Source organism: Loxodonta africana, chromosome 11, assembly GCF_030014295.1.
Source record: "Loxodonta africana isolate mLoxAfr1 chromosome 11, mLoxAfr1.hap2, whole genome shotgun sequence".
Lineage (NCBI taxonomy): Eukaryota > Metazoa > Chordata > Mammalia > Proboscidea > Elephantidae > Loxodonta > Loxodonta africana.
This window is the reverse complement of record NC_087352.1, coordinates 98,872,494-98,900,303: the sequence shown is the minus strand read 5'-3', so window position 1 is coordinate 98,900,303 and position 27,810 is coordinate 98,872,494. Positions and strand designations below refer to the sequence as shown.

General features: G+C 41.6%; 1 protein-coding gene across 1 annotated transcript in view; it reads left to right on the top strand.

Annotated features, from left to right (window-relative positions):
- Positions 1 to 27,810, top strand: part of LAMA1 (laminin subunit alpha 1) — a gene marked incomplete at its 5' end in the record, with an annotated part of 156,831 nt that overhangs the window by 88,386 nt on the left and 40,635 nt on the right. The window contains 15 exons of the mRNA XM_023544158.2: positions 947 to 1,036; positions 2,608 to 2,719; positions 3,674 to 3,836; positions 11,124 to 11,334; positions 11,526 to 11,642; positions 11,965 to 12,128; positions 14,523 to 14,658; positions 15,175 to 15,268; positions 17,096 to 17,212; positions 20,208 to 20,390; positions 20,676 to 20,830; positions 22,367 to 22,510; positions 23,473 to 23,606; positions 24,857 to 25,007; positions 25,726 to 25,850. Coding sequence (XP_023399926.2) covers positions 947 to 1,036; positions 2,608 to 2,719; positions 3,674 to 3,836; positions 11,124 to 11,334; positions 11,526 to 11,642; positions 11,965 to 12,128; positions 14,523 to 14,658; positions 15,175 to 15,268; positions 17,096 to 17,212; positions 20,208 to 20,390; positions 20,676 to 20,830; positions 22,367 to 22,510; positions 23,473 to 23,606; positions 24,857 to 25,007; positions 25,726 to 25,850 — 2,096 coding nt within the window. The remainder of the gene's footprint in view (positions 1 to 946; positions 1,037 to 2,607; positions 2,720 to 3,673; positions 3,837 to 11,123; positions 11,335 to 11,525; positions 11,643 to 11,964; positions 12,129 to 14,522; positions 14,659 to 15,174; positions 15,269 to 17,095; positions 17,213 to 20,207; positions 20,391 to 20,675; positions 20,831 to 22,366; positions 22,511 to 23,472; positions 23,607 to 24,856; positions 25,008 to 25,725; positions 25,851 to 27,810) is intronic.

The following is a 27,810-nucleotide window of genomic DNA, read 5'->3' as shown; positions in this document are numbered from 1 at the left end:
CTACCCTGCACCCTTAGGCGTGTTCCTGAATCCCCACCTCCCACACACACCACCAAAAAACCCAAACCCACTGCCGTTGAGTCGATTCTGACTCATAGCGACCCTATAGGACAGAGTAGAACTGCCCAATAGAGTTTCCAAGGAGTGCCTGGCAGATTCAAACTGCCTACCTTCTGGTTAGCAGCCGTAGCACTTAACCACTACGCAACCAGGGTTCCCCCCACCACACACACACCCTAAATTTCCTCAAGGCAAAATGAGAATAATAACATAGCCACTTCATAGGACTGCTGTACAGTTTAAATAAAATCACAACGTACAGAAATTAGAAGAGTGCTGCATGAACTGAGAACTAAATAGTGATCCGTTGTAAAGGCTTTTCTTCATTTGATAATTTTGTATTTTGCCTAGGAAGCATTTTGTATGGTGTTGGCAATTATAATTAAAATATAAGTGACTCTGATACTGAAATAAACCCTGACTTTTATGTAAGAATTACAGCAGTGTTAGATCCCACTCAACACACCAGATTTTAAATTTAATCAAACTATCTTATCTGACATTACACAAGCAACTAAACTTTTACAGGATTTGATCTTCCCCAAATCTAGTAAAAGTAAAATACATAAATGATGGGTTGGCTTTATGCTGATATAATACCTGATTATCTACCTGTAATTGTCTGTGTGTGAATGTTTCTGCCTTCGAAGACAGCTGATATTATTTACATCTGTACCAGAAATATAATACAAAGAAGGCAGGATGAAATCATGTCGGCATAATCAAAACTTAAGAAAAAAATATGGTAAAATGGGATTCATCCTTTTATGACAATTTCAAGGAAAGAAGAATTTTGATGAACAGAAAAGGAAATACAAAGTGATTCTCAGTTAAGCAGAACATTTCATTTTGAAGCATTGTAATTTGTTTCCTTGGTTCTTCTTAGGAATCTTTATTAAAAGAAAATAGACAGGAGAAGCTGGCAAAAATTCAGCTGGAAGACGTCACAAAACAGATCCAGGTCTTGCAAAAAGAGGTGATTCCTGACCTCCCCCCCCCCCCCCCCCCGCCCCGCCTGCCCCTCGCAGCAGCCCCTGGAGCAGTCAGTGTGCTGTACGAGGTCTGGTTAAGTCCTAGATCCGGAGCTTCTTTCCCCCCGCGCTGCCCTGAGGGACTAACCATCAGATTGGCTTAACCCTGCCAGTTTCTGTGCGTTAGTAACTTAATTTCCCTTGTCACTCTGTCAAGGGAAAAGTTGGGGAAGTCATTCACTATCTGAATTTGGTCTTCTCTGAACCATGAGGGGCGGGGTCCCGAAATCCCTGAGGATTCTTCCAGCTCCTAAATTCATTCTAACAGAGCCTGGGTAAGCGCTGGGCCTACCCGGAGGCTGAAAACTGAGGACGCTTCCGTGGCTCCCAGCACAGGGTGGGCACAGCCCAAACCTCACCATCCCACGTCTGTGCAGAAGGCAGGCTACAGCCGGAGGTTTTGATTTGTCGACTTTGCATGGCAAGCGAGCTGGCTTTTATGTCAGCAGCAAATTATTTATTCTGTTTAGCCCATGCCAGATGAATGGTTTTTAGTGACCCAAAAAGAATATCTTCATCTGCAGATAGTGAGGGAGGCCTAGCTTCAAATTTAAAAAAACTTGTGAATTTCGTGTGTGTGGGTATGTGTGCTCATGCGTCTGTGTACACATATATACACATGTGACCGTGTATACATACAACTATGTATTTAGCCTCTGCCTCTAAACATATGCCCACATGCAAAATCACGCACCCTAAAAATGTATTAACTTGGCTCCTGTGAATTGAGAATTAACGACGATTTGGGAAGAGTTCAAGGGTTTAAATGCAGGCTTTAAGTTTTGCAGAGTAAACATTTGGTAGGAACTGATAAGCTGGTTAAAATAAATTGTCTCCATCCATTAAAGAAGATTCTTTGTGAATCTTGACTAGAAAACATTTTCAGACCTAGTCTGAGTTACTTTATATTCTTGCAAATTACAATCTTTGCTTTTCCAAATTATAAACTCTTAATAAAAATAACAGCCGAGGGCAACAAGTCCCAGCCTCTGGACTTTGTTTTTATGGACATTATTGCATTTAATCCTCATAACTGCCCGGGGAGGTATTATTATTTCCCAATTATGGGTGAGGCTTGGGGGATGTTTCGTGAGTGGACTACAACATGGCAGAATCGGGCCTAAAACCCAGATTGCCTGATGCTGTGCTCTTAGCCCATAGACTAAGTTTTCACAGTCAATACAAATTAGCAAGATTTTACTTCATGTATTCTTTTACTTGGGCCCTAACGTGAACACAGGGCCTTTGCAATATAGGCACCGGGGCAGTCTGTAGTTCGATAGCTACATCAGCTGCTTTTAAAAATATACCATCATTTTTCATGATAAATGAGTAGTAAATAAATTCATTAAACACTTATCTTCTAACTCGGAATTAGTAACCTTGGTTTAAATGATAGTGTGTGTCTTTAGTATATAATCTGGAACATATTTTGTGGCTTAAAAGAGGCAACAACTGGGAATACCGAAGTTTACATATTTCTGGTCAAACTGACCTGAGACTTCTTTTCCGTCAGCTTGCCAAAGTGTTAACAAGTAGCCAACACGTGAACAGGGCGACTGAAAGAGTCTTCAACAGGAGTGGAGACCTCAGGGCATTTATTGAGAAGCTGCAGAAAAGTATCACAGGTAGTGTGACCCACATCTGGTGTGGGAGGAGAAGGGGGCCTGTGCGTATTTGGTAGAAAAAGACAGATTCTCTTTATTAAATGTGGTGATAGATTGGTGCCAGATCTTGTACTGGACTCCTAGAGCCAAAGGACCAAAATGCTTCTAAGTCTGGGGATCCTGAAAGGTCCTGGCCAGAGTCTTTCACTGAGAGTTTTATCCTTAAAAAAAAAAATGCACATTTCCTTTTTTATTTGCTGTATTATGCCTTACGATTAGGGCCTGATTATCAAGCCCCATTAGGGCAAAGTAGAAATGGTACCTCTCCATCCTTTTGTTCAGAAAAGCTGCTGCCAGTAGCTGGGGCATCAATTTTGTGCCAGTGTATATCCATGGTATTAGAGTAATTTATTCACTGCTCTGGATGGCCTGTCTGATTTTTGTCTTTTAGAGTGCTGTTTTCAGTCTTTCTGGCTGCCAGGAACATATTCTGGCTCTTCTTTTTGGGTTATAGCGTGAAAGGATAAAAAGTACAAAACCCAATGCAAATCAGGCTTTACAGGGCGAAGTGAGGACGTTATTAAAACAAAAAATACGCTAAATAAAGAGTAGTGTCAAGTACTGGGCTCATTCATCCAGTAAATATCATGTGGGTCTATGCGCTGATATCTGGGCCAGGTGCAGGGCAACGCTAAGGTAAAGGTGATGAGCAGAGCCCCTACTCTTATGGGCTTATTGTGGGTACTGGGGAACACAGACATGAAATAAGCCATAACCCCAAATCCATGGGGGTTTTGTTAGGAGATGTGCAGATTACATTAAGAAATATGGGGTGGCATGGCTGGCCCGGTCTGGAGGTCCCACCCAGGCTAAATAAACAGAGCAGCCTCACTGAAGAAAGTTCTAGGTTTTTCCATTCAGTACTGTCAACTTTTGAGAAACTCACTAAATGATATTGATGTATTTTCTCCATAGAAATTATTGAAAAAGCAACAACTCTAAATCAGACCTTGGATGAAAAATTTCAGCTGCCCAGCTCCGCTCTTCAGAATATGCAAGAGAACATTACATCTTTGCTGGAAGCCATACAGAAAAGGCAGTTCATGCAGTTACATCAAAATGCCACCACGGAGCTCAAGTAAGTTCCTAAGTGTTATTCATGATACGACCAACTAGAGGTAGGAGCTTGAATGTGGAGGGAGAAGAAGGAATAATGAGAGGACAGGATGAAAAGAAAGCTCTCACTGCAGATGAAATACCTTAAGAGAAGAGAGGGACCCTGTTGTCAAGTATAGCAAGAGATGGGTACCAGCCCCCCAAATGGAAAAAAGTGTAATCAATGCCAATATCCCTATCTTTGTGCAATTATGCAATAGGTGTTTCCCCCCTCCCCCCCGCCATGGCTTGGGAACAGCGTTCCCATCTAGCATGAACAAGAGGACCTCATGCCTACTGTGTTTAGTACAGATCAAGTGTAATGCAGTAAACTCTCACAGAAGAAAATCTACAGTCAGTGGCTAGCCATGCAGTCCGCCACCCTCCTGTCAGTTTATCACACTGTGGTGGTTTGTGTGTTGCTGTGATGGTGGAAGCTATGCTGCTAGTATTTCAAATACCAACAAGGTCACCCATGGGGGACAGGTTTCAGCACAGCTTCCGGACTAAGACAGACTAGGAAGAACATACCATTTGAGACTCAGCCCATATGAGACCGTGAGTGGAATTGTGGCTATTAGAGACAGCAGACGTCATGACATTTAAGATGAAGGGAGGAAGTGAGCACTGGGTCAGGACCACAGAAGCGTGGATTATGATCCGGCGTAGGTGTAGAGGCATGACGGAAGGTAACACTGGAAGGGTGAAGGTAAGAGCTCAGCTGAAAACTTTGTGCAGGATTCAGGAGCAGTGGGTGATTACCATCCTCAACCATGTTTATGAACATTAGCACTGAAGCCCTGCTACGTCTGAAGTTGGGCCTCAGCCGTGCCCCTCTGCGTACACCTCCCTGCAGGTCTTGCCCCGAGCTGGCCTAGCACTCACCAAAATTCCAGGCTTCCAGAAGGAAAGCAGGTGTTCAGCATAGAGCACATTGTTTGCACAGACAGGGAGCCACGCTTGTCCTTTAGGCATCCCTGGGAGGCATCCTGAACTCCTCGCATCTGGCTTGTCTGAAGATGGCAGTCAGGCCTGCTGTGTTGACCCTTCACTGCACACCAAGGGCTCATTGTTCCCATCGGTCTTCCACTTGTGCCCTAGAGCGATTAAAAATTATGTTCTTTGCCCAGATAAGTTCAGAAAATGCAGCATCTACTAAGGAAAGAAAACTTTTTTTTTTTTTTTAATTGTGAATTAGGTGACAGTTTACAGAGCAAATCAGTTTCTTATTGGATAGTTTGTACAAAAAGTATTTCATGACCTTGTTTCATTCCCCACAATGTGTCAGCACTCTCCCCATTTCTGCCCTGGGTTCTCTGTTTCTTTTAGTCCTGATTTTCTACCCCTTCCTGCTTTCTCATCTTTGCTTTTGGGCAGATATTGCCCTTTTGATCCCCTATAATTAATTGTTCTAAGGAGTACATTCTTTTAGGGTGTTATTGTTTAGGGTTGCCTATGGTTTGGCTGGGAGGTGTTCTCTGGGGATGGCTTCAGTTCCAGGTCAGAAGGGTGTCTTAGGACCATAGTCTTGTTACCTGAATAAGGTTCTTGCCTCTCACTGGTCAAGAATGAGCAGGTAAGGCACGCAGTTTTCCACACAAGCAAAGCTTTATTGAAGAGGCTTGCAAGCCGAGACAAGGAGGGCCTAGAGCAACGCTTACGCTCATCTCACAGAACAAAAGACAGGCCAGAGTTTTTTAAAGTTCTTGGACAGGAAAAGATTTATGTTTATTCATAGGCACGAGCAGGGATATGTTAACTAAGGTGCATGCGCAGCAGCTTTCCAAGATGGCTCCTGTCCTGGAGGCCTCTGGGATTCGTAGCTGGACTTATTATGGGGTGTCGCGCCTGCCCAGTCTCCGACTCCCCAGTTTGATTCCCCGGCTGGGGCCGTAGCCCCTTACTGCCCCTGGTGGAAGGTCACACAGCGGTCACAGGTGGATGTTCTGCGCATGTCCCTGGGCCTGGTTTTCTCCAGCTGCTTCTGAAAGGCAACTTTAAAGAAGTTTGCGGGCTATTTTTAGATACCCTGCCCCATTGTTCTGGGGAATGGCTTTGTTTCTGCACCCTGGCCTACTTCTTGTTACTTTGTTTGCAGATTTGGGGTCCCCTCTGTTCCCTGTCTTACTAAGTCTCTAGGTTCTCCCCTCAACCCCGTATTACCTCTCATAGTGTAGTCTATTTCTCTTTTACTTGCTTCTCCTCTAACCACACCAGTCTCTTCACTATTTCTCAAACAGGTACCCTCTAATCTCAGGGACTTAGCTCCCTGTCTTAGTCTCAGGAGTTCCTCCAGTCTCTGTCAGCCCAGTAAGTCTGGTCTTTTTTGCGAATTTGATTTTTTGTTTTGCAATTTTTCTCCTGCTCTGTCCAGGACCTTCTGTTGTGATTCCAGTCAGAGTGATGGGTAAATGGTAGCCAGGCACAACCTACTTCTTCTGATCTCAGGGTCATGTGGGCTGTGGTTCACGTGGTCCATTAGTCCTGGACTTTTGGACTAATTGTTCCCTGCGGAATTTGGTTTTCTTAATTCTCCTTTGCTTCAGGCAATAAGAGAACAATAGTTGTAGTTTAGATGGCAGCGCACAAGCTTTTAAGTCTCCAGATGCTACTCACCAAAGTAGGATGCAGAATATTTTCTTTATAAACTATGTTATGCCAGTTGGTGTGAATGTCTTCCAAGTCTATGGTCCTTTGTTTTCTAGCCTAGGAACTTCATCGCGTGAGGTATTTGATTATGTCTAAGAGGTCTCCCTGACTGCACTGTATCAGCCACACCTACGGTCATGTATGTGGAAATATCCACCACCAAACCTGTATCTGTCAGTGAGTGTATTCCATTACATCCTCCTACACCTCTTGGTGTATCTATTTATCTATTCGTAAATTATTATTTGTTAATCTTGTTGTAGGATTGTCTAAACTGTAGTAGTTACCATAGTTGCCTGTTATTTTTGCATTCTTCTCAGTGTCCTCTCTTGCCTTGGTCATGTTTTGCTGACTTCCCCTGTATCATATATTGCCTTTTTCTTCACCACTATTAACATGTGTCTTCTATTTCATTGGTAATTTTCCCTCCCTCCCCCTCCCATCCCTGGTAACCATCAAAGAATGTTTTTCTTTCTTTTTTTTCCCCTGTGTAAACCTTTTGTTGTTACTTTATAATAGTGGTCTCATACAATATTAGACCTTTCATGACAGATTTCACTCAGCGTAATGTCCTCCAGATTCATCCATGTTGTCAGATGTTTCATGGATTCATCATTATTCTTTATCATCGCGCAGTATTCCATTGTGTGTATGTACCATAATTTGTTCATCCATTCATCCATTGATGGGCACTTAGGTTATTTCCATCTTTTTGCTGTTGTGAACAATGCTGCAATGAACATGTGTGTGCATATGTCTAGTCATGTCACCGCTCTTATTTCTTTAGGGTATATACCTAGAAGTGGGATTACTGGATGATATGGTATTTCTATTCCAGCTTTCTGAAGAAGTCCCATACTGTTTTTCACAGTGGTTGTACCATTTTGCATTCCCACCAACAGTGTATAAGAGTTCCAACTTCCCCACAACCCCAGCAACCTTTGTTATTTTCTTTATTATTATTTCTAGTATTGTTGGAGCAAAGTGGTATCTCATTATAGTTTTGATTAGCATCTCTCTAATTGCTAATAATGATTCCAAGTATTTCTTCATATGTTTGTTAGCTGTCTGAATGTCTTCTTTGGTGATGTGTCTGTTCATATCCTTTGCCCATGTTTTAATTGGATTCTTTTTTTATTGTTGAAATGTTGAAGTTTTCTATAAATTTTAGAGATTAATCCCTAAATATGTTCTAGCCAAAATTTTTTTTCCGGTCAGTAGGTTCTCTTTTGACTCTTTTGGAGAAGGCCTTTGTTGAAGAAAAGAAAACTGTTTACTGCAAGTCTTTTCAAAGCTTTTAGTGGTTGACATGCATCGTGGGTCTCCAAGAGGCATCTAAAGGGTACACCTAAACTGATTTCACTGAGGAACACTTTATTCATTGTCTTAGTTATCTACTGCTTCTGTAGCAGAAATACCACAAGCAGATGGCTTTAACAAACGGATTTATTCTCTCCCAGTCTAGTAGGCTAGAAGTCCGAATTCAGGGTGCCAGTTCCAGGGGATGGCTTTCTCTCTCTGTTGGCTCTGGAGGAAGGTCCTTGTCATCAATCTTCCCTTGGTCTAGGAGCTTCTTAGTGCAGGAACCTCAGGTGTAAGGGACATGCTCTGCTCCCTTGTTTGTTGCTTTCTTGGTGGTATGAGGTCCTACTGTCTCTCTGCTGGCTTCTCTCTTTTGTATCTCAAAAGAAATTGACTTAAAACAACAACCTAATCTTGTAGATTGAGTCCTGCCCCATTAGCATAACTGTAATCCTGCCTCATTAACATCATAGAGGTAGGATTTACAACACATAGGAAAACCACATGAGATGACACAATACTGGGAATTATGGCCCAGCCAAGTTGGCACACATTTTGGGGGGACACAATTCAGTTCATAACACTCATGCAACTGTAGTGTCACAGAGAAGTGCAGTTTGAAAAACACTGGTTTACTGTATTGATTGAAAAATTTTGCAGGAAGAAGCTAATGAAGAGCTGTAAGGGTTTTTGGGGTTTTTTTTAAGCTTTTTAAAAAATTTTGAATCTGTTTTTAATAAAGTCATCGATGACTATGTCAATTCATTTGGTTTCAGTTTAGATAGTAACATCATTTCGTAGATAAAAATTTGACCTCTATTTTAAGTTCTTTTTTTTTTATTGTGGTAAAATATGTGTAACAAAACATTTACCATTTTAACCTTTTTTAAGTGTGCAGTTCAGTGACAATTGTATTTACCATGTTGTGGAACCATCACTATCATCCATTTCCAGATGTCTTCATCACCCCAAACAGAAACTCAGTACCCCTTAAGCAATAACCCCTGTTTCTTCCCCATTTCAAACCCTGGTAACCACTAATAAACTTTCGTTTCTATGCCTTCTCATATATGTGAGATCATACAATATTTGTCCTTTGTGTCTGACTTACATCACTCAGCATAATGTTTTCAAGATTCATCAGGACATCATTTCTCTTTACGACTGAGTAATATTCCGTTGCGTTTATACACTGCATTTTGTTTATCCATTCCTTTGTTGGTGGATTTTGGGTTCTTTCCATCGTTTGTCTATTGTGAATAATGAGGCAGCAAACACTGGTTTACATGTATCTGTTTGAGTCCCTGCTTTCAAGTCTTTTAGGTGTACTCCTAGGAGTGAAATTGCTGGGTCATATGGTAATTTTATGTTTCATTTTTTTTAAGGAATGGCCAGAGTGTTTTCTAGAATGGCTACACCATTTTACGTTCCCACCAGCAATGGATGACAGTTTCAATTTCTCCATATCCTTGTCTTCCTTTGCTATTTTCTCCACATCCTTGCTATTTTCTGTTGTTTTTCTGATGATCGCTATCCTAGTGGGTATGAAGTGGTATCTCATTACGGTTTTGATTTACATTTCCCTAATGATTAATGACATTGAGCTTCTCCCTATGTGCTTATTGACCATTTGTGTACACACACATGCACACATATATACATATATATAGGTTTTGTTTTTTTGATAAGTGTCTATTCAAGTCCTCTGCCCATTTTTTAATTGGGTTGTTTGTTTTTGTGTTGAGCTATAGAAGTTCTTTATATATTCTGAATATTAAATTCTCATCAGATATATGGTTCCCAAATATTTTCTCCCATTCTGTAGGTTGTCTCTTCAATTTCTTGATAAAGTCCTTTGATGCACAAAAGTGTTTAATTTTGATGAAGTCTAATTTATCTATTTTTTTCTTTGGTTGCTCATGCTTTTGGTGTCATATCTAAGAATCCATTGTCAAAAACTAGGTCCCAAAGCTTTATCCTGATATTTTCTTCTAAGAGTCTTATGATTTTAGTTCTTATATTTAGGTCATTGACCCATTTTGAGTTAATTTTTATATAGTGTGAAGTTTGGCCCAACTTCATTCTTTTGCATGGAGATATCCAGTTGTCCCAGCACCATTTGTTGAAGAGACTGTTCTTTCGCCAATTGAATGGGCTTGCCACTGTTGTTGAAAATAAATTCACCATAGATGAATGGGCTTATTTCTGGACTCACAATTCTATCCCATTAGCCTATATGTCTATCTTTATGCCAGTACCACACTGTTTTGATTACTGTAGCTTTAAAGTACCTTCTAAAATCAGAAAGTGTGAGTCTTCCTACTTTAATCTTCTTTTTCAAGATTGCTTTGGCTATTTGTGGCATCTTTCAAGAGAAATATCTGTGTTAATGATAAGGAATGATAAATTCATGATCAGACTAATATATAGGATATACTTGTGTATTTATTTTAGTTCTCATTGACTGCTTCATAATGTAACATCTTATTATCATTAAAAATCATAAAAATGTTCAGATAACTCCTGATATTGTTCTAATGTTGTCAGAGTTTAAATATATACCGTTGAAAAATGCTTTCTGTTATATGTTAACCCAGTGATTTGATATCTGTGAATGCTGAGGGTGTTTTACAAGTCATTTCCATGAAACTTTGAAAGTTCTCCTGACAAATTGAAGCAGAGAGTTAATTGAATATATTCAACCATTGCAAAGATTTGTAGTATGAAAATGTATTGTTTTATGTAGTTATAAACTCAAAATTGATTTAAATAAGCAATTTGGTAGCATATTTGTAAAGAAAGGAAAAAATGTCTATTGATTTTCTCGTTTGCATTTGTCAATGGCAAAAATATCTTTCTGACAATTTGAATTGGAATGTTTTTATAAAATCTATTTCTTAACTAGCTGCAGAAAAACTTTAATATATAAATGTACTGGTAAATTCATGGCAAATCACTCAATAGCCTTCTTTCAATTTCTTATGATATTACAGTGAAAGATTGCGGTTCCCATCATTAATATAAACTGTAGTGCTGATTTTCTGAATCCAGGTCACTGAGATGATTCTTTTAATTTCCCTACTAAAATGTGTTAGGAAGTTTGAGAATAAAGATAATTTGTTAAGCTTAAAGTATAAATCTGCCGTATCTGTAGCTGTCTTAGCAAAACTGTTTCCACTTTTAAGAGGCTATGATTTATCACTTTTGATTTCAAGAAGAAGGAAACTTGGTATGAATATGTAGATATCCTTCCAGCCATTTCAGAGATCTAAGCTCTATGGTCCGTTTACTTACTATGCGAGGCATTTATGTCTATCAGAGCTGCGGAATATCTGCTGTCAGAAATTCAGAAGAATTACCAGAAGCCACAGGAAGAGTTGAAGGTATTACAAGAAGCAGCCAGCAGCCTCCTTTCAAAATTCAGCAGTGACCTGCAGGAGGCAGAAGACCTGGTGCGTGAAGCAGAGAGGAAGACCCAGGAAAGCAGCCGCCTGCTGCCCATTATCAACACCAACCTGAGAGAATTCAAGGTGAGTCTCAAGTTGCTCTCACCTTCCTAATTAGAGCTGGTGACCACATTCTCCAGTGTAAATTATACCACTGTGTCAGTGTCTTGAAATGTGATCCCCCGAGTGTTAACTTCAGCACGTGGCGTTAGGCATCAGTGTTAGGAGCTGACTTGCTTTTATGAAGCATCCTTAACAAGTAATTTTTGCTGTAGGATAAAAAGCTGCGTGTTCAAGAAGAGCAAAACTTGACTTCAGAGCTAATAGCGAAAGGGAGAGGATTGATAGATGCTGCCAGTGCACACGCAGACGCCGCCCAAAATGCTCTGACTGTAAGTTACCCCTGAGCATGGCTTCTGGCACCTCACGTGTATGCACACAAAATGTACACTCTTGGGAGTCCGTGGGTGGTGCAAATGGTCAACATGCTCAGCTGCTAACCAAAGGTTTAGAGATTCAAGTCTGCCCAGAGGCACCTCAGAAGAAAGGATGGTGGTCAACTTCTAAAAATCAACCATTGAGACCCCTTTGGAGCACAGTTCTACTTTGATACCCATGGGGTCGCCATGAGTCTGAATCGACTCGACAGCAACTGGTTGACTGGTATGCTATTAAATAGATGCGTATATTAAAAATATTGCTTTCTCTCTGTAGCATTTAGACCATCACCGGGATGAGCTACTTCTATGGAATGCCAAACTCAGGGGTCATGTAGATGATTTGGTCATGCAGATGTCCAGAAGAAGAGCACTTGGACTTGTCTACAGAGCTGAGGATCATGCTGCTGAGCTCAAAAGACTATCAGGTGTTCTGGACAGGTAAGACCACACCTCTACAGGAATTTGAGAGTTGTGATCCATTGATCAAGAAGAATAGGAATGGCTACTTTGTTTATAACACTGAGTCACTCTTCTTCCTTCGCACAAACATGAGGACTCCCATTGTATTTTACATGTCAAGTAGGATTTCCTCCCATGTCTGGCAGCATAGTTTACTGAATAACATCAGAATAAATGTATGATGAAAAAAAATGCAAACTGAAATGGATACAGATGGAAATGAGTACGATGCTATACTATCAAGCCCTCCAGGCTTACTTAAGCACCTACTAGGTGGTCAGTGCTTTGTTAGGTTGCATATGTGTCAGGACAAGGATATTAACATCTTTACATGTCCCCCCTTTTTGGAGCTTATGATTTGGGTGGCTTTATGCACGGATGGAAGGAGCCCTGGTAGTGCAAATGGCTAAGCTCTCGGCTCCTAACTGAAAGGTTGCCAGTCCGAACCCACCCAGTGGCTCCGCAGGAGAAGGACCTGGTGGCCTGCCTGCCTCTGTGAAGATTCCTGCCTCCCTGTGAGGCAGTTCCGCTCTGCCACGTGACGTTGCAGTGATTCAGAACTGACTCGATGGCACCTGACAGCAACAACGTGTGTGACAGAGGATACGGAATAGAAGCATTGAAGGTCTCTTTCCTAATCTATGAAAGAGTCCACCCCCAATTATTTTCTGCTCCCTGAAGGTCTACCCTAGTAATACAATTATTTTAGCTTATGTCTTTGGATATTTGTCAAATGTGTCTTCATTCTGTTAAAAACGCCTTTAAACAAGAAGCATACTTCTTGTTTAAAAAGTACTGATGCCTTTGTTCCCTGGCCCTCGGTGCCCTCCCCTCCCCAGTCTGCTCCAAGTCGAAGATTGGGATTTAGTTGGTCAGGGGTCTGGCGTGGGCTGTGGAGGTTGTTAAAGATCCCCAGGTGATTCTCATCAGCAGAAATATGGGAGCTGGTGTTTGAGGCCTTATCTTGATTTACACAATGTTGTCAGCTAACTGGTAAGTTTACCTCATTAAAACCTGTTATAAATTATGGGTGGAAAAAACCTGGACACATGGAAACATGTATGTTTTTTGTAGTTTGTGAGTGTGTTTTGTGGAAGGGGAAATAAATATCTTTCCAATTTGAGGAATACTGGCAGTAATTGATTAGATCACACAATGAAAGGCAATTAAAATGATGCAAGATAGCCCTGGTGGCACAGTGGTTAAGCACTCAGCTGCTAACCAAAATGTGGGTGGTTCGAAGCCACCAGGCACTCCATGGGAGAAATATGTGGCAGTCTGCTTCGGTAAAGATTACAGCTTTGCAAACCCTACGGAGCAGTTCTACTCTGTACTAGAGGGTCACTATGAGTCGGAATCAACAGTTATGGGGTTTTTTGGTTTGTTTTTAAGATAGAATACTATGTAAATTACATGTTTAACCGAGTACCAAGGTCTACATATGTCACAGGAATCGGTAATAGAAAATGGAGTTGGGTACTCAGTTAACTTTTTTCTTTTCACCTCCTCTTATCACTTCCTAAAAGAGAAAAATATGTTCTGACTAACTACCTAGCTGGAATAAAGTCTTTATTTCTTTGTGTAAGAGTAGTCAAAGCAATTTGATATGATGCGCAAAGTTAAATAACATCACTAGCTTTTATTTATAAATCACTAGGTTTTGCCAATCAAATAGTAGGAAGCAATAACTGCTCGTGATGGGTTTGGGAATCACCCAGTTCAATAACCTTGGGAAGAAAATGAAGTGAGTTACTCAGGCAAAGGTGTGTCATTTTGAAGAGAGAGAGAGCTGGCTGAAATTGCACTATTACCAGTTGGCAAGTTCATAAGTGATTTTGCCCATTTGTGAGAATGACGTTCATCTGATTGAAATATTATCTGACTGTCTTCCAAAATCTCTAGTGAATTTCATCAAATTGGTGTATTCCATTTGAGTGATAAGATTCGGCACCCTTGCATGTGCTTGGAAAAGCTTTCTGAAAACTAACCAGTGCGTGGCAGGGAGACTATAATCACTGCAGACTTGCCATGGCAGCACAGGCACAGGCAGGGGTTTGAGCAGAGAGAAGGGCGGGGAGGCTGGTGGAAGCTGATGTGTGAACAGAAAGATGGAAAACAGCAGCAGCCCCCTTTTTTCCCGGTATTAATTAAACAACGATTGTGAATGTTATCATGCCAGCATGGCTGGCTACTGCTTCTCAAAGATTACTCTGGGAGTTAGAGGGGAATCCATATGTTGTTAGTCCTTGTTGATACTTTTTTAAGGGGAAACTAGAAGGCTTTCGAGAATGGGGGACGCTTATAATTTTAGTGAGTGAACCTGGGGCTTTTACTTAGTTTATCGTAACTTCTCTAATTGTGCTGAATTGATAGTGGCCTGGAAAATGTCAGACATGTGTCCTTGAATGCTACCAGTGCAGTCCATGTCCATTCCAACATTCAAGGCCTGGTGGAAGAATCAGAGACACTGGCAAACCACGCTCTCAGGGCCGCAACCCAGGCCAGCCTGGTAAGAATGCCCCTGGGCTGTCATGTCTGCATGCCTTCTCTGGACTTTCCGGAGACTTTTCCATAAAGTGCTGGGCCAAAAACTCAGTGCTCAAGTCTATGCCTCTTGATATTCCTTTTCTTGTGGAGTCCATTTATGGCTTCTTTCGTCATATATACATTTTAATTTGTCAAGATAATAAAACTTTTTTATAAAGACTAGGGACTAGTGATGTAGAGATGAGGAAAATTGCAGAATTTCTTACAATAAAAATGAGAATGCTACTTGATATCTACTTGAGACATCTTTCTTCACCTGTGGTAAAATCTTTGTTTAATGTCTGGTTTCCTTCTTTATATAATTAGCAATGTTTTTGTTCCCTCTCCTCAGCCATTTTCAATTGTCCCTACATGTTGTCCAGTTTCCATTCTTGTTGGGAACTTGACTGGAGGCTATTCTGAGAGAGTGGCCTTCTTTGTCTCCAGCAGGGTTCCACCTGCCCTCCAGTAACTATGTTCGAGTTGTTCTGTTTTTCAGTTCTCAGAATCCCTTGCTTCAAATGGGAAAGTGGCTCTCCATCGCAGTTCCAAATTTCTAAAAGAAGGCAGCGACCTGAGTAAGAGGCATCAAGGTCAGTTTCCTAGAATGAACTGTGTTGATAGGCAGAGTGAGTACGGGCACATCCCTGTTCACGGAACGTTAGAACGTTCTTCTTTCCTCAGCACAATTTTCAGCTTTTAATTTTGTTGTCACATTAATATTCCAAACCTATCATATAAACAAGGAGCCCTGGTGGCACAGTGATTAAGTGCTCAGCTGCTAACCAAAAGGTTGGCTGTTGGAACCCACCAGGTTCTGCACTGGAGAAAGATGTGGCAGTCTGCTTCTGTAAAGACTATAGCCTTGGAAACCCTATGAGGCAGCTCTACTCTGTCCTATAGGTTGGAAGCGACTCGACAGCAATGGGTTTTTGTTTTGTTTTTATCATATAAACACCATGTAATTTTAAATTGTATTCCAATTTATATCTCTGATTTTAATGTGCAGGCATGCCTGTCTTCCACAGGGATTTTAAGCTTTCCTTATGATTAAATTATACACTCATCACTTTATCTTGTAAGCTTTCATTGTTCTTCATAGTATTTGTTGGGTGAGGTCATCTTTGGTTGCCTGTGGTCTTCTATTCAACTCTCATTGTTTCACAATTCCTTGAAGGTATGTGTTATGTTTGATATTTCTTTTACCTTTCTCCCAGGGCCAACATGATGTTAGACTCATGGCAGGTTTGCATAAGATAATTATGGTAGTTGATTTATCAGTTTCTCAAAATGTTTGCATTTAGTTCTTCCTGAGATTTTCAATAAGGAATTACTTGGCATATGTTAGTTATCTAATAAACATAACACAACATGGAAACAGAAGTCTGTTATACAAGGTACTTACAAAAGAAATTATGTAGACATACAAATTTTCATAGCGTATAGTATACTTTTCACCTTAATATATTCTAAAATCTCAAAAATATCAGTGTTTCCCCCAAGGAGTAGATAGTAGGCCACATGCAGAGCTCATACCCCTTTCAGACTACTTCCATGTCTGCTACTGGATCCTTCCCCAGCTGTCTGAGCCCAGAGCTTGGATGTGTCATGCTTTTGTTTCTCTGTTTCTCTGTTACTGACTCCATTTAGAAACTATGTTGTCTTTTCAAAGTGTATAAAATGCACAATGCCCACAGTAAAGCCTTGAACACAAACCCTAGCATCAATGTTGGTGGGCTGTCATTTCAATTTATACAACAGTCAAAGATTTTTATAAACCATGAAATAATGAACTTTCTGGCGTTTGAAGTTTTAGGCAGACCTATGATGTTCATCAAGGATTTTATCAATAATTTATTTTTAAGCCATGTATTCAGAATCCAAATGTGATTGTTTATTATGAACAGAAATTTAGGAAGTAAAAGCTTTGATCAGACAACTTTGTCAAGCTTGAAGAAGCCTAGGTTGAGTCACTGTTGGGTGGTCAGAAGGGAAAGGGGGGAAGCAGGGCCAGGGAAGCAGGTGCAAGATCGTGAGGCAGAGTCACAGGCAGGAGCCCACATTTGGGTCTATACAACCTAGAGGAGAGAAGAAAGCCGGATTTAGGTGTGGGTAGAAAGTGAATCTCATTAACACAGTGATTCACCCTGGAGCTGTAATTAAATTGGACATGAAATTTAAGAAGAAATATTAGTAAGAAGGATGACAAGCAAGGTAGAAAATGACCTGGAAAACTAAAAACCACTCAATTTCCATAACAAATAGAGCTAAACTCATTGTCTGCCGGCAAAACTTTTAATATTGGAGGTCTCTGTGGAAAACTGAATTCTGCAGATAGGATCAGAAGTGATAAAGCAATTGCAAGGGTAACTACTTACTAGGCTAACCTAACAGCGAGCACTTCTCCTCCCCTTAAATAGGTATTACATTGGAATTGAGTGGTTTGAAAAGAAGAGTAAACAAATTTCAAGAGAATGCTGATAAAATTACCAGGCAGATCAATGAATCTCTCTTGATCCTTAGAGCAATCCCAGAAGGTAAGTGGAAAGGGGGTTCTTGATTTAATAAACAGCATCCCGTCATGTGGGAACACGATGAACCCTGCCTCAAGATTGATCGAGAGCCCTAGCTCGAAATGAGACCAAGATTGGTAGTTTTTACTTGCAAAGAAATCTGATTTGGGAGTTGAGATGGCTGTTTTTTAAATAACTTCAGAACACTTGCATTGAAATGCTAGAATTATACTCTTAAAAGCAAAAGTCTTAGAGCCTTTACGCTGCCATCTTAACTGCTTGCTTTAAAAATACACTTGGCGCAGGCCATAGATGAAAGAAGGGCAACTCACAGAGGTCAGCAAGAGGCTGGAATGCTCTTTTCCTGCCTTAAGGGAAAACACAGGATTCATTATAAATGTGGGAATTTAAAGAACTCTTGCTTGGCGTTCTTCCTTCACGAAGCAAGAGAAAGACTCCCATAGGGAGCTACTCACACATTTAACTGATTATTTTTTAGGTTTCAATCTGACCATACTTTCAGAGTGAATGACCTAGAACTTTCATCTGAATGAAGCTAACCCCCATTCACTAATTTCCTTAACCAGAAGAACAATTAAAAACACCAGATAGGTTCAAAGAAGCATCTAAAATAGGCTCATAAAAAAAAAAGGCTTATGGATCACTTTAATATTGATAGTTTGGAAATGCAGTGGTAATTAAAGTTTTAAGCAGGATGACTTTTAAAAGCTTAATACAAATGAATTGTGCTCTCATTGCATTATTTACACTCCCCAAGCTTCTCTTGGCTCATAATAAGCAGTTTTCTCAAAAGTCTTACAAGATACCCAAACTCAACTTCCAAGTCCTTTCATCTCCATAGGTCCGTTGTAAGTGTTATTCAGTTGGGGTTCGTGCCCTGGAGCAGTCAGTCAAGCCAATGAAACGTACTGTAAGTCAGAAAGAGTGAGAAAGTTTATTCAGGAGATGTGTACATCACCGGGAACCCAGCAGCAACACAGGCTGCCTCTATGGAGTCCCAAAGAGCAATTTTTACATCAGAGCTTATGTATCATTTTGGTAAGGATTACCTAATGTTTTTAAGCACGTAGCCCACTGATGGTCATAGACATCAAAAAACAACTACAGGAAACTCTTTATTAAACTAAAGATATGCACGTCAGACATCTGGACTCTAATCTGTATGTTTGTAACCAGCTGAAAAACTTACGTAAGAGTCTCTCAGCTAGTGGAACTGGCCTGCCAAGTCCACTCTGAGTGAGATAAGGAGCAAGAAAGAAAGTTGCAGACCAAAAGGACCAGGCAGCCTTCCTAGCTGCCGGCTTGCAGGCTGAAGGCCATTTCTCAAGAGAACAAAGAAGAGGAGAGAGACCAAGGCCGCAGGAGCTGAGTGGGCTCTGCACCCCTTTGAAAGAGACCCGTGCAGCTGGTGCAATATAAAATGCTTGTAGATTACTTAGTGCATCCTTGTGGCGTTAGTTATGTCAAGCTCTCAATCACCCATTGTGAACAGGAGAAAACATGTTGCAAGGTATTAGGATCAAATAATGACTGGGGAGCTGTGCTTTGGGCTTCCTTTCTACCTTTAAATCAACGGAGCATTTTCTGCTCTGGCAGTTTCTTTCTTTCTTTTTTCTAAGGATAATGTGGCATATATTGATTAAACAGTTAAAAATAACTTTTTATTCGGAAATCGTTTCAGACGTGCAGAGAAGTTGCAAGAAGAGTGTAAAGAACACCTGTGCATTCTTTCCCCAGGTTCTTCTAGTGTTGTTTGGCCTTACTTGTGATTAAACACTTTTGAAATGAGTAATAGTGCCTTTTAAGAAAATCATCACTCAGATTTTCTAGAATCCCTTCCACTCTGAATCCTAATTCGCCTCTGGTGACCTCTGAGTCTCTGTTCTGCTGTCATACCTGGCCCCTGGTGATGTTGAAGGCAAACACCACTTCCTCTAGCCTAGGACACTTTCTTCTCACTGATGAGTGTAAGTCCCCAAACCTTCTTAACCAGACATGGAATTATTTGGAAAAGGCATTTAATGAAAATGAGAAGGGGGTGATTAAAAAAGAAACCAAATGAAGAAGCTTAGCTTTTATTAACATGAAAGAGACTGAGCACACAGCGATTAGCAGCCGCTTTTGTGATCTTGTTGCGTGTTGAAATCACATTCCAGAGGATTGTGACAGAAAGTATTCATTTGTATCAACACGGGAGCTGTAGAGTACCTGATACACAGCCTTAATATTGCTGTTAAAACATAGCCCTGGCGGGAACCATGGTCTCAGGAACATCCAGCTCAATTGGCATAACAGAGTTTGTGAAGAAAATGTTCTACATTCTACTTTGCTCAGTAGCATCTGGGGTCTTAAAAGCCTGAAAGCAGCCATGTAAGATACAACACTGGTCTCACCCCGTCAGAAGCAAGGAAGAATGAAGAAAACTAAAGACACAAGGAAAAGATTAGTCCGAAGGACTAATGGACCACATCTACCACAGCCTCCACCAGACTGAGTCCAGTACAACTAGGTGGTGCCTGGTTACCACCACTGACTGCTCTAACAGGGATCATAATAGAGGGTCCCGGACAGAGCTGGAGAAAAATGATGAACAAAATTCTAACTCAAAAAGAAAGACCAGTCTTGCTGGCCTGAGAGTATGGCCCGCAGACACGCTTTTAGCTCAGTAATGAGGTCACTCCTGAGGTTCACTCTTCAGCCAAAACTTGAACAGGCCCTTAAAACAAAACAAGACTGAAGGGCAAGGACTTGAAGGCAGGAGGGAACAGGAAAGCTGATAATAGGAAACCTAAGGTTGAGAAGGGAGAGTGTTGACATGTCATGGGGTTATTAACCAACGTCATACAACAATATATGTACTAACTGTTTAATGAGAAACTAGTTTGTTCTGTAAGCCTTTGGTTTTGTGTTTAGCAACCAATAAGAAATACTGAAGCGTGTGTCTGTGTAACAATTAAGTTTGTTCCAGACAGTATGCTCGTGTATTCATTTATTTCAGGTGTTAGAGACAAAGAAACCAACACCACCGAGCTGGCTATCTCTGCAAACCAGAGTGCAGCAAGCACGCTGAGGGACGTTGTGGGTTTGAGCCAAAAGCTGCTGAGTACATCGGCTGTCCTGTCCATGGTGAATGCCACATTACAAGAAACAAACGGACTCATGCGCGACTCCTCAGAGGCCAGTAGGTCCACGGTCTCCCTTCACATTACAATGCAGATCACAGCTCCACAGCTGTTCACAAACCGCATTCCTAAAAACGTAAAAAGGCGCTAACATCTGGATTTGCATTTATAGAGAAAGAGAAGGGTTTGGGGCAATGTATTTCTCCTGTATTTACCCAAATTTCAAGGATTAATTGTTTAAGATGTTCTATATCCAGTGCCTTGTTGATGAATTAGTAATGAATTTATTTTGTCCTGCCCTCCTCAGCTTTTATCTTCACCCCTCACCTCCTTCTATTTGTTAGCTCTGTTAGTTGGAAGAAAAGTTAAAGATGTGGAAGCACAAGCCAACCTTTTATTTGATCGGTTGAAGCCTTTGAAGATATTAGAAGAGAACCTGAGCAGAAACCTATCAGAAATTAAACTGCTGATCAGCCAAGCCCGGAAACAAGCAGCTTCTGTGAGTATGGGGCTCCTGTTAGACCATGCGCTCCCCTCGGGACTCGGGCGCTCTCAACCACACCGTGCCCTAGAATTCCTGTGGAAATGGCCCCCCACCCCAGCCTCCTGCAGCTCCCACAGCCCCCGCTCTCAATAAAGCCAGCTTCCTCATAGCCACCTCGTAAGTGTGTTCATTAATATACTTTATTCAACGTACTTCAACCTGTTTTTAGAAAATAAATCTCCATGTCCTTGTGGAGATGTATAATTATTTATAACTATTCAGTTACAGTTGCTGTCGAGTCTACTGTGACTCATGGCAACAGCATTTGTGTGAGAGTAGAACTGTGCTCCGTAGGGTTTTTGATAGCTGATTTTTTGGAAGTAGCTCTCCAGGCCTTTCTACTGAGGTACCTCTGGGTAGACTGGAACCACCAGCCTCTTGGATGGCAGCGCAAGGTGTTTACTGTTTGCACTACCCAGGGACTCCATTTATAATTATAGTGTAGATTTGTAGACTGTAATTATTAACCTAGGTGGTATAGAACACATTAAGTCTAAGTGTCCTATCACTCCAAGTGTCATTGGTCACGTGTAGTGTCACTGCATCATCTTATCAACTTAGCTTCAGAAATCCAAGTATTCTTCAGAATGTGCTCGTAGTATGGGCCTCATCCCTGGAAAAGCAGTGTGTACGTGCACACATGCACAATGGCTGGACAAATGTGCCAGCGTCTGCAGGCACACAGACAGCACGAGCCGAGAAAACTTTCATGGCCCTCCAGGGCCGATCGCACTGGCTGTGTTTTAAAGGACTTTCAGGGAAATAGTAAGACTGTAGAAAAACGCCGTGGCTCTCATGCCACTGGGAACCTCCTAGGGGATAACTGTGACCTCTGGTCTTGCATTTATCCACCTGAAGCTTTCTAGCCCAGAGAAAGGAGTTCTGGGCTCTTTGTTTTCCCTTGAGTGACCTTTCTCTTGGAAAAGGCATGTAGGTCTACCTGAGCTCTGGCTTCTGCCTTAGTTGCAGTCACTAAATAAATGTCAGTCCAGGGGATGGTTCCAGTGCTATGGTGAATACAATCTTATAATCTTTAAGGTTAATATAACATATACACACGAATAACTGCTAATTACAAAAATAAGTGCAATATGCATGCTATAAATATTTGCAAAATAAATAAATTTGTTACTCCTCCATTTATTCACCACATAGTCATCAAATATCCTGTCTCTGCTAGCTGTAAGGATTCCAGGTGATTTGGATATGGTCCTTGTCTTTAAGGAATTAAAATCATGTGATCACGATCATTTCCTGTATAAAATACTCTAAAAACCCAACACCAATGTTCCTATATTTAAACACTATACAAAATAAAATAATTTTCACCATTATCTGATTTTTTGCTTCTTGAGACCCAAAGCTGCACATACTATCGAGGTGGGAAGCCTGTCAAGCAGGGAACATCTGTTAGGGGTAACACTTTGAGCTCTTGGTGAACTGCTGGCGCTGGCCATGAAGTGATGGGGGTGCTTCCCTTTGCCTCTACAGATTAAAGTTGCTGTGTCTGCAGACAGAGACTGCATCCGGGCCTACCAGCCGCCAATTTCCTCCACCAACTACAACACCTTAAGGCTACACGTTAAGACCAGCGAACCGGACAACCTCCTGTTCTACCTCGGGAGCAGCACCAGCGTAAGTTACAGACCTGCAGAGGACAATGGTTTTTCTTAGGAACATACGTATTTTCTGAATTGACATTTTTCTATTAAAAAAAAAAGGGGGGGGGCCTTGGGGAAATGATTCATTGTTCTAAGGGAACTAAATGTTTGCTTAACTGGTAGCATTAGATTGAAAACAAACAAAAAATTAAATCCCCGTGAGGAGGAAAATGGCATTTCTGAAGAGTTCGTCTCCTTGCTGCCTGAATCACAAGCCGTAAGAACTAAACACTGTGTGATGCCCTCTGTGACCCTGAAGGGACTGGTTACCTTTGGGCCCGTAAAGCCAGTGTTCGTGGTTGTCACCAGGGGTGGGAGGCGTGCGCCCTAGCTTCATCCAGGTTCTTCACCAGTGAGATTCCGGCGGTTCTCAGAGGGAGTGCCCTGTGGAGAATGCCCTGGAAGGTCATTGTGCCAGCAGGAATGGGCCAGAACCCTTGGGCGTGTTAGGACAGAAAATGTTAGAAGGCCATGTGTTACCTGTAATGACCCCTTAGGAGGATATGTGCAAAACACATGCGCACATATGATGTGGGCTTCCACAGCTCCTGATTTACTCTGTATCTCCCACTAAATGGTCACCTCCTTAGAAATGACTGAGAAACAAACAAGTGCAGAGCCTGGCCTCATGCTTGCTAGACTGGTGGAGTTGCACAGAGGGTGCTACTAGGAAGCTGTGATGGGGGAGCCGTCATGGAGAGCCATGTGGGCAAGGGCCGGGGGCCAGAGTGTTGAACAGTGGACACTGTTCCATCAGCCCTGAGTCACGGTCCAGCTCCGGGGAGGAGTATTTACAGAAAAAGGAAGGTAGCTTTTTGATTTTTGCTTTTTTTTAATTTTGGAGAGAATGCTGTGCAAGCTCGTTCTTTAGCGTTTTGGTAGTCCAGCAAACAGGCCAGTGTGTAAACTCACCTTGCCTCAATGTGCCACCTACAGGAGGATTTCCTGGCCGTGGAGATGCAGCGTGGAAAGGTGGCCTTCCTGTGGGATGTGGGCTCCGGGTCCACACGACTGGAATTTTCAGACTTCACAATTGATGACAACAAATGGCATAGTATCTATGTAACCAGGTAAGAGAGAAAGTTCTTTCCTAGCATCTCTCTTTTTTAAACTATACCAAAAAAAACCCAGACCCATTGCCATCAAGTCAATTCCGACTCATAGTGACCCTATAGGACAAAGCAGAGCTGACCCATAGGGTTTCCAAGGAGCACCTGTGAATTCAAACTGCCGCCCTTTTGGTTAGCAGCCTAATGCTTAACCACTGATACCAGGGTTTCCTTTTTAAACTATATTTGCCTAAAATTTTATAAGTAGCTTAATACTTATAACATTATATGCTAGACTTTGAAACTTCTAAGAAGTTAGATTATAATTTAAAAATACTTGATTTAGATTAACTATAGAAATAAGGATTTTTTTTCCCACTTATTACCCAAAATCAGCCATCCGAAAAAGGAAAAAAAAAAACTACAAGTTTAGGTTACCTTGAGAATGGTGGGAGCAAGTCAGAGGCAGCCAGCCCAGTAAAAGTTAGCAGGGGGTAAAACACCGCACGGTAGAAACCCCATGGTGCTTGGCAGTGGTGCGCAAGTGCAAGAGGACAGAAGAAAAGGATCCAAGTGGGAGATGCGTTTTCTTAAAATTCAGCACAAAGCAAAAATTCTCCCTTAAACCCCCTCTCCAGAGCTAACTACTTTTTAGCAGCTGGAGACGTAGCTTCCTTTTCACTTTTCTGTAGCAGTATAGTTTGTTGTTGTTGTTGGAACTTGTATTTTGCTTTGTTTTTCAGAAAAGTGGGGTAATATTGTAGTTAATGGAGTCCTTGGGTGGTGCAAACAGTTAATGTGATCAACTGCTAACCCAAAGTTGGTGGTTCAAGTCCATTCAGCAGCACCTCAGAAGAGAGGCCTGGCATATGCTTCCAAAAGTCAGGGGTTGAAAACCCTGTGGAGCACGGTTCTACTCTGACACACATGGAGTTGCCATGAGTTGGAGTTGACTCGATAGCAACTGGTTTATAGAAGACAATAGGCTGCCTCCAAATATAGTTGAACTCATTATCTGTAACTGTTTTAAGCAGGAAGAGAACAGGATGAGATACATGTTTTAGAAGAACTACTCTACAGGACCATGAAAAATAAACTGGAGAGTGGGAGGGTGGGCCAGACCAGAGGCTAGAGACCAACCAGGTGGGAGGCTGGGGAAATGGGCGTGGAGTCAACCAGAGGGAGGCTGTGCATGGAGCAGATCTGTACAACTTCTGGTATTGACTTGAAATTCTGAAAGTTTTCCTTTTGCAATTCTTTGTGATATGTAGATTTGGAAACACTGGTTTACTGAGCGTAAAGGAAATGAGCTCAACTCAAAAACCACCAACAAAAACAAGTAAATCCCCTGGAACAGCTAACGTCCTGGATATAAACAATTCAACATTAATGTTTGTTGGAGGACTTGGAGGACAAATCAAGGTAAAATTCTGGAAGCTCTCTGAGCAGGACCAGTTGACTGATGCCACCTGTATAACATTAATATGTTTAAATTGTTGACTGTGTCTTAGACAGGTGGAGATTTTTCTGCTTCCGGTATTTTGCTTAATTACCGTTCATCTGCAGGGATAGGTTGATTTTGAACGGTCAAAGATCATGCTTAAGTAGTCTATAAACTGAGAAGAAGCCAGTGGTTCATTTTCCAATGATGAAACAAGGAATTCAATAGTCCATATTAATTCCTGTAAAGTTCCTTTATCTCTAGTGGTAGACTAATTTGTGTTTACAAAAGAGCCAGTTATATTGATCTCACTGCACCAGTCACCGTCTCACCAAGTCAGGTTCCTTGACTTGGTTCTACACTTTGAAATGAGAACAAGGGACTTGGTCCCAGTGGGGCCCTTCACTACTCACTACTTCTCTGGGTCTCTATCTGTATGCTTAGAAAAGGGGCTTCACTCCAGTGACCCTAGGCACTGGGATGATCTTTAAGATCCCACCCCGTTGTCACTCACAGTAGGATCCTGCCTTAAAACTGGAAGGCAATCCAGTGATTACAACTGGATGTTTTTCTGTATATTGTTTTCTGAAAATTCGAATCTGTTAGATTTGAGCTCCCAGGAGAAGTTCATGTGCTCAGAGAATGTATTTCTCTCCAGCAAATGTATGTGGGTGATGTTTGTTCGTTTGTTTACGTTAGAAGTCTGCTGCTGTGAAGGTTACTCACTTCCAAGGCTGCATAGGAGAGGCCGTCTTGAATGGAAACCCCATTGGCCTGTGGAACTATATCGAAAGGGAGGGCACATGCCATGGCTGCTTTGGAAGGTAACGTTGCCCGCTGTTCAACACGCAGTGTGCTATTCTCTGAACATCTGAGAACTGCTTAGAGAATTTACACATACGTCAAAAGGACGCTCAAGTTTGTGACATTGGTTATCTTAGTGCAAGAGATATGATGTAGATTGTTTACTACAGAAGCAGGGGAATAATTTTTAACCTTTAGAAAGAAATGTTCTTTTTGCTGCCTCTTGTATGCATCATAAATCATGAATCATAAATTCCAGAAGCTTCCAGTATCTTCTCAAACAACTTTCTCTCTCCAAAAATCACAATTAAGCTATCTTCGGTAAATTATTGCACGTTTTTATTTTGAAAATACTTCCAAGGATGAGATTATTTTTTCTTATTCCTCTTTGAATATATTAATACACTCCTTTATTTTTATCATTATGAATAATCAAGTAAATTCTTAAAGGACATTGTAAAATTAACCACTGATTCTAACAACTCTCACCTAGATATGGAAAAAATATATTTTTTTAATTAACAGGCATAATCCTTGTTAAGAAGTGGCAGCTCCATAGAGCGCTGGCCACGCAGCTAACCTTTGTGTTAATTATCTTGTTAGAATCTTATTGTGTTCCAGGGCCTGTGCTAGGGACTAGAGTTGTCAACATTAGTAAGGCGTCTGTGTCTCCTCAAGTATCTCATAGTCTAGGGAAAAATCCGTATATAGAAATATAAAAAGCGCTCTGCCCTGTGGCAAGTGGAGCACTAGTAGAAGCAGCTGCTTGGGGCTGGGGCTCAGGCCTTGCCTCACTCACTTGCATAACAACTGCAGGGCATGCTAACAGGAGGTGCCATGATTACCTGATCTTATGAATGAGAACTCTGAAGACCAGAGAAGTCTAGTAATTTTTCCAGGCTCATGGGGCTGGAGAGCTGGGAGGGCGGATTTCAGCCCAGCCCTGTCTGACTTCAGAGATGGCAGGACTAAGCACTGGCTTATGGTGCTTCCCAAAGGACTAGCACAGAGATAACATTAAGAGCTGTGAGTGCACAGTTTTCCTTTGTCCTCTGCCTCTTATGTAAGCAGGAGCCCCTGGGCTGACTTTAGAGGCCGGCAGTGGCTCCGGGAGAAGCTCAGCACGGTGATCAGCATGGAAACACTCTCAGAAATGGGTCCTTGACCCCTGGGGCATGAGCCTTGCAGGAGAATCCTTGTCAGTCTCCATCTCATTTGAATTCATCACTCTTCATGGCCACACCCTCAGGCAGGCCCTATTGAGGGAGAGAAGACAGAGCCAAAGGCCCCAGGACCTGAAGAGCAGAGACCTCAGGAGCTCTGCCTGAAGGAGGTGGCCTGCAGGGTGGGACAAGCACAGATTTCTGGAGTCTTATATGAAACTTAAATTCATCATTTCCTTGTGGAATGTCTTTGGGCAAGGTATTTATTTTCGATGCTTCACTTTCTAATTGCCATAGTGGGGATAATACCACCTACTCTGCAGTGTAATTGTGAAGGCTAGAGAGACCATAAATAAAAGTGACCTGCATGGCACCCAGTAACCACTTAGGGAATGCTAAGGACTGTGCCAGCCCAAAGACTTATCTCTCAGCAAATACACACGCGAAACTGGACTTCGCACTCCTTCTCCAACCACTCACTCTCTTCCCGGTGAGAACCTCTGAATAGAGCATAATAATAAGAGCTGAAATAGTGAGATTTTCCCTTGTTCTAAGCACCATTATAAGTGCTTTAAATATGGTAAGTCTCCCGGAGAGATACTCTTATCTCTATAGACATGAAGCAAACAGAGGTTAGGTAACTTTTCCGAGCTCACACAGCTAATAATTGAGGAAGTGGGCTTTGAACCCCAGGAGTCTGGGTCTGTATACTCTGTGTCCTTATCATGAAACTGGGGCCAGCCAAGAGGTAGCACAATGGAATATACTTCTAGGAAACACAGGTTTGAAAATGAAGAATTCGATCATAATTCTAAAA